Here is a 10,168-nt window from a genome sequence, read left to right on the forward strand (position 1 = left end):
AGGGTAGACAAGGGAAGGGAGGGGATTAGAAGGGAGGGGAGGGAAAGGAAAGGGTCTTTGTGAGTGTATGCCACAGTATTTGGTCAGAAGATGTTGTGAACCACATGGGTGCTGGTAACAGAATTCAGGTTCTCCACCAGAGTAGTTAACTTCTGCTCTTAACCACTAGAGCATCTTTCTAGGCCTTCATTTTGTTTTTAATAATTATTTTCTCTTTCTCGTTTCTCTGCTTAATTTCATTTTTATAGAATCTTTTTGATAAAGAATGATATATTTATTTGGTCTTGTATAGTAGTAAATTCACAATTATAGGAGACAAAAACATTTAAATGGAAACACTAATCTTTATTTTCATGCTGAAGTGTGTGGGTACAAACAATTTCCAAAAAACCCACTATATATAATAAGCAAAAAATAAGTTAGTACATTGTAAATTTACATAGTATCATCAACTGACAGGTTTAAGAGCAAACAAGCCTTTTAAGACTTTGGAGCTACGTTAAGTTAAAAAAAAAATTCAAACACTCAAAGTTTATCAACGTCAAGAAAGACAATAAAGAGCTATTCAAAGTCTTCTTTGAACCAATTACACAAATACATTTTTATTTTTGGTTACAGTCCCCTGCTATGCACAAGACCATTGGAATGCTGGAACAATTACACATTTTAAAACGGCACAAAGCAAAGCAAGGAGATAACATGCCAGCCTTAGGCTGTGGCGAAAGTGCAAACTGCATTTCCTCTTCCTGAACCATTAGGATAAGAACGGGCACCTCAGACAACACGGCAGGGGCATAGCATGCTTTCTACCCCACTCTGGTGGGACATCTACCAGAACCAGGCCTCCATGCCTTGGAAGATACCTCTGGTTTAAACAGTGAACAGGCTTCAACTGACTATAGTGCAAATCAAATAGCGAGAAGCAAAACTGACAGAACAGAGACTTCCACTGATCCACCTGCTGTTGGTCTACCTGGCATCACGCCACACAGATACATTGGCACACGGTAACAACTAATTAGGTTTTCATGTGGAAAGCTGTGCGGCGTAGTGAGTGTAGGGCCACCACACAGCAGCCCCGGAGCAAGGCTCCAATGTTGTAGACAGGATCTGTACCCCCTCTCTGAGTACTGAATGCCCACAGAACAGTGGGTACCACAGGGGCAGCCACAGCCAGAAGATCCACCAAGAAACTGCTGCTCCAGTACTGCCTCACAACACCTCCCTGAGACAGCGGGAGGATGCTGTCCAACCTTTCTTCTGTGTAGGCTGCAAAATCTAGCTCTCTCATGAGGCGATTTCCACTGGCTTCCATAGCTGCCTTGCCGAATGGAATCTCCACAGGAGACAGAAGGATGGCTGAGTTGGGACTTCTTGGAGTTAAATCAACCATTAAGGCAGAGATGGATTCAGAGAAGCTTTCCATTGAGTCAGCTCCAGATTCATCGGGGGATGCTGAGCTTGTGGGACAGGAGTCCTGCAGCTTTAGCACACTCTGAATGAGCTCCGAGATGGCAGGGCTGAATGGCAGCACATCGGTCTGCACTGCTTGCTCCACCACCACAATGCCCTCTTCCTGGCTCACCAACGGGAGAGCCTTGAGGGCTTGTGGCCCTGGAGTGGACTGAACAAACTCCAGGTCACCGGATTCTGTGGCGGTGGCAGTCACCATCTCATCTAACAGATCTGTGCCCTCCGCCATGCTGTCTCCCACCAGAAGCTCACTGTCAGCACCTTCCTCTGTTATCTCTTCTTCCAGAGATAACCCATCTGCTATCTTGTCAAATGTGCTGCTTAGGGGCAAGCTTTTCGCTGGGGAATCAAAGGAAAAGTCAAGACACAGCTCATCCCTCAGGGAACTATTGTGTGCCATCTCCATGCTTTGAAGCAGAGACTCCAGTTTCTTGTTTTGGATGTTTATGTCCACAAAGTACTTCTGGATGCCTTTATCTTTATCAGCCAGGCTGCTCCTCATAGTCTCAATGACCTGTTTGAGCTGTTTAATCTCTTTTCTGGCTTCTTTGAGTGCCAGCTGAGCCTCCACTCTGTGACACTCTTCCTCAATCCAGTCTTCCCTCATTCTAGCCAGCTGAGACTTGAGCTCCATGATTTCAGACTCCCTGTAGGAAAGGCAGGCACAGTTACAAGAGAAGTCAACACTGAGAGAGCTAACAATCGACAGTACCGGCAGTGCATGCTCTTCCACACGAAATAGCAAGTTTCCGAATTTATTTTTTATTTTTTGGCAAGTATTAGCCAGGGAACTTCCCCTTCTAATTGTAAAACAGCTAAGCTAATAATAGTAACCAGAATCAGAATCAAAATAGCCCATTGTTTCCTTTTTGAATATTCACTATAGAGCAGGGTGTGTACCAAGTACTTCATTAGCATTATTCTCTATGCCAAACTTAGTATTTTGTACTTTACTATTAGATTTTTAGTCATCTTCTAGCTCTGTAGTTTACTCCATGTATATGTATGTATATGTATGAGAAAGTTCATTTTACTTTTAATTACTGATTAAAGAGAGGCAGAAAAAAATCAATTATAGCCTTGTATATAGTTATAATATTCCAGTGATACTTTTTAAACAGCAAAATATTACATGTTCAAGAAGAGCTTTGTAAAAGTTTCTTATTCTTTCTCATCTCAGAGAATAATCATTCTGCAATATGCTGAAGTAACAATGAGATGTCTTACTGTTCACAATAACCTATTTTGAAAACTTTACCGAGAAATTCTTATGTATAATTTCTTCAGAGTCTCTGTAGATATATATCCTCAGGTTACTCTTGAATACAAAGATCACACAATCCACGTCTTCATGTCTCTGAGAGCACATAGTGTTGCTTCTTTAAGTTTAGGCTTGCCTATTTTATCAAGTTTTCCTGCTTGCCTTCTTCTCCTTACAAGTGCTCAAACCTTTTGCTGGATTTTCATAAATCAACGTAGTCCACAAAGTTCACTCAGCGAGGTGAGCTTGGGTCTCAAGTCTCTTTCAATCAGGTATGAGTCAAATTAAATAGGAAGATGAAAACTCCCTGCCTGTACTGTCTGTCCTGATTTACTCGTCAAGGTAACAGATTCTTCACATTGTCCTGTCTGTGGCAGCAGAGGAGGATGGAGACTGTCAGTTCCCAGAGAGTGCACATACTGTGGCCACTAAAAATGCAGCTCCCTAGTCACAGCTAGTATGTCTGATAGTTACTTTGTCCCAAGAGGAAACCGTGAAGAAAAAATTTGGCTTGTTCTTAACATATCAAAAGTTCGGGGTTTTTTTTTGTTTGTTTGTTTGTTTTTGTTTTTTTGTTTGCTTTTGCTTTTACTTTCTGTCTGTGATAACATCTAGACAAGATTGTTTTATTGTTTAGTTGAGTTTTTCCCTTACATCTTAACAACAGTCCAAGAATAACAAAGCTCTTCCTTCAGTATAGATATAGCAGGCAGGAGTCACAGTGTACACAGATATCCACTGACTCCAGAGATTATCAGGGCTTGATGGGGGCCTCTGTGACCTGCTCTGCTGGAAGAAGATTGTTCCTACAAGTGTTTGTGCCATTTAAAAATAGTCATGTACACACCCAATTCGTTATGGCAAAACTGACCACACCCAGGAGACAGGCTCTCCTCTAACCTAATGGCTATCACAAGCTCCTGCAACAGCAAAGGCAACAATTATGAAATGACTCTAAAGACTGAAAAGATTAATAATATTGTTTTGCTTTCATTCTTCAGTATATTCCTGGTCCCTGGGTCACTTTCTGTGAAGAAGGAACTGTACTAGGTCTCCCCGTGTGGGAAATCCAGATTTACCTCTCATGGAGTCGACGCTCAGACTCCTTCAGCTTGGTCCTCAGGTGTCTCACTGTGACCTCTTTCTGCTGCAGAGGAGTCAAATACTGTTCTGGATTTGGAGGTTTGACTCCATGATTTTCTCCACAAGACATGTATCTTCCAGACCTCCTGAGATAATGCAAGCAGTAAGATGTTACTTTTTGCCTGTTTCCTTTTCTTTTTAAAAATATTTAGTTTTTTTTTTTATGTGCATTGAGGTGTTTTGCCTGCATGTATATCTGTATGAAGGAGTCAGGTCCCCTGGAATTGGAGCTACAAACATTTATGAGCTGCCATGTGGGTGCTGGGAATTAAACCCTGAGTCCTCTGGAAGGGAAGAAAATGCTCTTAACCACTGAGCCATGTCTCCAGCTCTGTCTGCTTCCTTTTCTATGGAAAGAAAAGGAGCGCAATATACTGGATGTCTGGGTACACCCCTGCCACACAAATTGGGAGGTAATTAAGACATAATGAGCATGGAGCTTTTGTGATGGGATTAATGTTCTTATCAGAGATTGTAACTACTGGAAGATGAAGGAAAAGAAGAGTAACTATGATCTGAGTGTATTATATATATGCATAAAGGTCTCAATGACAAGGTTACTTTATACCATTAATATATGCCAATGCAAATATTAAAAGAGCTCTAGAGAGCTCTCTAGATTTCTTTCTTCTCTGTGAAGATTCAATGAAGAGAAATCGCTAACGCATAAATGAGTCCTCCCCAGAACTTGACCATATTGGCTCCGTTTCAGACTTGCTCTCCAGAGCTGAATGAATGCCTCGATCGTGTTTGTCACCCAGTCTAAGCCCCTCTGCTCTAGCAGCTCAAATAGGCACAAAACTGACAGCTAGAGGAGAATGGGAACGGCATGCTGGCATCGGAGTCTCAGAACAGATGACTGTAACACACTGGCCAATCTTAGGGCTGATGGTTACATGCAATACTGAAGTATATGTGTGTCTGTGGAAGAATGTTTCTAAGGCTTAGGAATGGTTTCATACAAGGTAGTACATGGTTGTCTATGGGTGTGGATTACACAGCCATAGAGGGGGATCAGGAGGGATGGAGAGAGCATAATGACCTAATTTTCCTCACAATTTGCCCCTGCCTAAAGATCTTGCTTATTATTAGTTGAATTTAAACTGTTCTGAAGTCAATGCCAGTATAAGTGTGCTGATTCGACGGGAATGGAAAGTTCCTTGCTCAGAGGGAACAAGGCCACTCCACTCTTCCCAGTGTGTTTTGAGGAGAAGCACTCAGTGTTCTGCAAACACAGCCCAGCTGGAATCCTGGCCCTTCTCAGGCCTGGCTAAGCCTGGGCATCCCGGCTGTAAGAGAGCTGACTAATGAGAACAGGGATGCTGGAGAGGAACAGGGCTGTGGATGGCTGCCAGGTTCTCCTCTAACTCTGGACTCAGTTCAAGCCCCCATGCTGCTTGCCCCCTGTGCCTACACTCTGCTCAATATGGCCCCCATGTTCAGTTCCCAGCCCTCCAAGCCCTCCTCTGGATATACCATCCCTTCCTTCTCCTTCCCACACCCCACCCCACCTACTATTAACTCCATACTCACCACTCAGGTACCACTTCAATTTATTTTGTTAGTGGGGCCTCTCTGATCACTCCATCAGAAAGTGGACCCCTGCCCTGTGTTTTACATATTCATATTGCAACAGATAGGTACAGGAAAATCTAGATTTGTTTTGTTGTTAGATAGTTAGAATCCTTCTTTGGGAATGAGCCTGAGAGCCATTTCTGTTCACCACTCTATTCTCAGCATGGAGCACAGACCCTGCTACTGAATATGCATTTAATGAACAAACAAACACCAGCACAATGCCTCCCTTTGCCTAAGAAATAAGAACAGCCCTTGCCACTGTGGCATTTCCCCTCCCCATCCAGTAACTGTTTGGCCTGTCAGGTGTTGCTTTAGCTTGTGATGGTTCATGTTCTATGTGCATTAACCCTTAAAGGATTAGTTAACCGTGAGAAAGAAGAGAAGTGTCTTATTAGAGATTAAAGTAGGGAATGAAGAGTTACATAGTTTTTCCCATGTTTAAAGAAAAGTCCCTAACTGAACAAATTGAAAAACATGCAAATAGGAGGCAAATGGGGACTTACCTCATGACTGGACTACAATCACTTCCTTTGTAGGAGCCAGAGTTGCTGCTACTTGGAGAAGAAGGGGCGTAGTTAGGGTGGATGTTACTGGGACTCAGTGGATTCCTGCATAGCGTAGACACTAGGTCTTTTTCCCTTGGGGATGGTGGGCTGCTGCCAGACTTGTGGGATGATGTTCCATTGCTCCGCCCATGGGGACCTCGACTGAAAAAGAGAATTACAGGTGCTAATTAGAGTCCTTGTGACTGGAGATGCCAAGGTATTGTTCATTTGTTCCTTCCTAAAGCTGGTTATTGGTAAGGAAATCAGATTCCTAGCGTTGACTGGGACATATGGCCCCATGATGTGCTCCTCGTGAACAGCATTTTTTAAACCTGCTTGATACGTGCTCTCCTTGTATCATAAGCACAACAGACCACTCCCTCTGCTGTGCTTTCAGTTTCTGTTTGATGTTGCTCCCTCCTGTAGGATACTGATGCTTTTCTACTGAGGAGTCAGTATTGCCTTCCTTCAAGACCTTCAGTGCTTCCCCACTGTCTCCTGAGAAAAGGCTAGACTCCTTAAGATGCTGCAAGGTTCCAGTCATCAAGCTCCCCATCCATCCTCCTAAATACACCCATATTCCAAATGATTTAGCTTCCAGGAGGATGTGTGCTTGTTTTCATTTTTATACTTTTGAGCCTATTCTTGTTGTCTATCATGTTTGCTGAAATGAATTAACAGGGTGTGAGTCTTGGCACTTCCATTTACTAAGGATTCACTAAGTGAAAGTCACTTTATGTGTATGTGCGCTCACATACCTACAAAGGCACTACACATCACACGGACATAGCACACACAACACACATATACCAGACACACTCTCTCACGTATACATACATACCATACATCACACATACACCATGCATATAATCTTCCTGCCTTCCTTGCAGAGTTGGTTGGAAAACTAGACTAAAGTGGCACACTCCTGTATGCACTAGAACTTGAGAGGCAGAGGTAGTTTAAAATCATCTTTGACTATGTAACAAGTTTGTGGATCAATCTTCATCACATGAGACCTGTCTGTCTGTCTGTTTGTTTCTGGTCAAATTGGACAGGTATGCAAGTTTATTCCAGAAACTTCGTGCGACTCAGCTCTAGACTGGAATTATAGGATCAGCTTGTTTAGGTTTTTCCTCTTAATCTGGTTCCAGGGATTTGATATCCAGTAGAGTTGAAAAACACGCAGAGAATATTGAAATTACTTAAGCATGATAACATGTTCTGTCAGGAGGAGCATTGCTTGGTATTACAGGGAACTTAAAGTAAAGATTCTTATGCAGCAGCACTGCCATCTGAGCACCTCTTCCATCTGTAGTTTTAAGTAGGGCTTTGCCCCACTGATGCAGTTCAGTGAGAAACGTCTGACTGCTAGTGCCTGTGGGCTCTGTGCCTGCAATCACTAATTTAAATTCAAATGCAATCTCCAAGTGCTGTCAACCAAGGGCACTGAACACTAACAAGCCCAGAGCCCAGCAATTTCTAAACTTACAAGTTCTTTCCTCTTGAAATCATTCAAATGGACTGAGTCTCCCTTTCACAAGGAAGGAGACACTTTATATGGAACAGATGGGCTGATGGCTTGGTGACAAGCCGACTTCAGCAGCCCAAGGGTGGGAAGAACTTCATGTGTAGCTCAAAGGAACATGTACTCTGGCTCGGAGTTTCTTCTCTATGCTTCAATTCCAAGCCTGGCACTGGCGATTGTATTACCCAACGTGACTACAAGAAAATATGGATGGTTAACCCTTGCAAGAGATGAGAGACTATAAAGAACTATCCATAACTTTGACCTGGGGAATTTTATTCTCTGTTAACTGTCCTTTATGGCTCCTGTGGTGCTGGTACTATTCCATATACTTTGTGAATACTTGACTTCATCTTGTCAGACTGGTGAGACCACGGCTTCCCATTAACCAATGGAAGCTCAGGGAAGAGAAATACAAGAAGATGCAGCTGAGATGGAATTCAAAACCAGAAAATTTAAAACTTCATAACAGTGATGTTTCCCACCTTATAGAAATGGGATACATTACTTTGGTCCTGTAAACAAGTTTATCAGGTTGTCCTTTGGACGTAGTTCTGTGGACAATCCACCTGGGCATTTCCCCATCCACCTTGCAACAAAGTACTGAGGTTCATGATCGTGACAAGCATTAAATTAGGTGATTTCATGAGACCTTATCTGATATATGGACGAAAGCAAAGATTCCTCAAGCTTAAAACATTACTCGTCTTATAAAACACACAATCAAGTCTTCATATGTGTTTCAGGACATGAATATCATAGTGCCTTAATTAATTTAGTTTTTTCATGTTTAAACTATTACTGTTTCTCGTTTTATTTACTTCAGTTCAAATGTTAACAAACGTGGACATAAACATCACCAATGATTGTCACTATTTTCAAAGGAGAAACTGGATTTCTGTGTTTCTCATGGCCACAGAGAAGGAAGCCCAATGTTTGCCTCCTCCATGCACCCTAAATTCTTTGGTCCAGCTGGAAGAACAATGTAGTTCATAGAAAAGAGAAAATTCTGCTCACCCCATACATCTGAACACCTGAGCAGAGTAATGTAAAAGAACAAATATAAACCTCACCAGAGGGATGGAGAGTTGGCTCAGTGGTTAAGAGCATTGACTGCTTTTCCATTGGTCCTGAGTTCAATTCCCAGCAACCACATGATGGCTCACAACCATCTGTAATGGGATCTGATGCCCTCTTCTGGTGTTTCTGAAGAGAGCAAGAGTGTACTCATGCACAAAACAAATAAATAAATCTAAAAAAAAAAAAAAAAAAAACAAAAAATCTTCACCAGAGTCCAAGGGATCTATAATCCCTAGCCACCGGCCCTAAGCTTTAGCTTGTGTCTCCACCACCATCCACTGTTTTTCTTCTTCATCATCATTGTCATCATTCACTGCTATCATTGTTTTGAACATGACTGTGTCACTGTCACTATCCCTATTTCATATCGAGGCCCTAATCCCCCAGACTTCAGATATGACTGAATCTGGAGACAAGACCTTTGAGGAGGTAATTAAGTTTAAATTAGAGTGTTAGGCTGGGTCCTGATTCAACCTAACAGATACTCTAATAAGAGATAAAATTTGGACACAGATGTGTACAGAGAGATGACGATGGAAGGGTACAGGGAGGTCAGGCATCTTCAAGCTGAGCAGCGAGTCTCAGTAGACACCAATCCTACCACTTCTTGATCTGAAAGCCCCTAAAGTGGCAAGTGAGTTGTTGTCTGTTGTTCAGGCCAACAACTCTAAGGCTCTTAACTGTACAGTTCAGTAGTAGAAGCAACATGTTTGTTTTCTTTTAAAAGTACATCTCTCCTGTTTTTTAACCAAGTTCTGGACTCTTGTAATGCAGTTACCAATATCAGCTCACTTAACTCCATGATATTACTGCTATTTCTGTTTTCCTGAACATGATCCAAATGTATAGTCACTCACCCCATAAACAATGGTATATTTGATGCCAATTCCAAACAACCCACACCTCATTCTTCCTTTACAGTTTATAGACTGATTAATGCTTTAGTAGTTAAGAAAAAAGAGACTTTTTTCAGATACCATCAGAATTGGACAATGAGTTAGTTGATTTGCAAGTCCCTACAGCTTTGGTTTTGTTTGTTTGTTTGTTTGTTTGTTTGAAAAAAAAACACCCGTCAGAAATCTTTTCAACAAATTCACCCTTCCCTCAAATCCCACCCCTATTATTGCATATTCCCGCTCCTGTAGATGGCCTGGGTTCAGTTTACACTACCCACATGAGACAGCTCAAAATTGCTGGTAATTAAGTTTCAGGGAATGAGCACATGAACTCATACAGGCATATAGAAATTAGATAACTGTAAACTACTCCCCTCCCTGCCAAAAAAAAAAAAAAAAAACAAACCAATTCTTAAATATATGATGGGGCTAACTTTGTCACTGAGATGTCTTGGAATTAGCCCACCAGAAACAGAGCTATGCCCCATTGTACTCTCTATAAGGTCCCAGTGTCATTTTAATATATACATATTATGTATAATATATACATTTTATACACACATATATGTATATATGTGTGTATGTGTGTATATATGTGTGTATGTATATAATATATATATTATAATTAATTTATATATATGTATATATTAAATTAAGTATTCCATGG

General features: G+C 41.6%; 1 protein-coding gene across 5 annotated transcripts in view; it reads right to left on the reverse strand.

Moving 5' to 3' along the window:
* Positions 1-324: 324 nt before the first annotated feature.
* The window catches only part of Sybu (syntabulin), a 66,633-nt gene continuing 56,789 nt past the window's right edge, over positions 325-10,168 (reverse strand). For 4 of the 5 annotated variants that reach the window (XM_028766474.1, XM_028766480.1, XM_028766485.1 and 1 more), the window contains 3 exons: positions 5,959-6,162; positions 3,814-3,963; positions 325-2,120 (listed from right to left, as the gene is read on the reverse strand). In XM_028766474.1, the coding sequence (XP_028622307.1) occupies positions 1,019-2,120; positions 3,814-3,963; positions 5,959-6,162 (1,456 nt within the window). In that variant the 3' untranslated portion in view covers positions 325-1,018. Of the gene's footprint in view, positions 2,121-3,813; positions 3,964-5,958; positions 6,163-7,489; positions 8,025-10,168 lie in introns of those variants that run through there. The other variant, XM_028766491.1, reaches the window with a different exon arrangement.

The sequence above is a fragment of the Grammomys surdaster genome, unplaced genomic scaffold (assembly GCF_004785775.1).
Source record: "Grammomys surdaster isolate TR1022 unplaced genomic scaffold, NIH_TR_1.0 63, whole genome shotgun sequence".
Lineage (NCBI taxonomy): Eukaryota > Metazoa > Chordata > Mammalia > Rodentia > Muridae > Grammomys > Grammomys surdaster.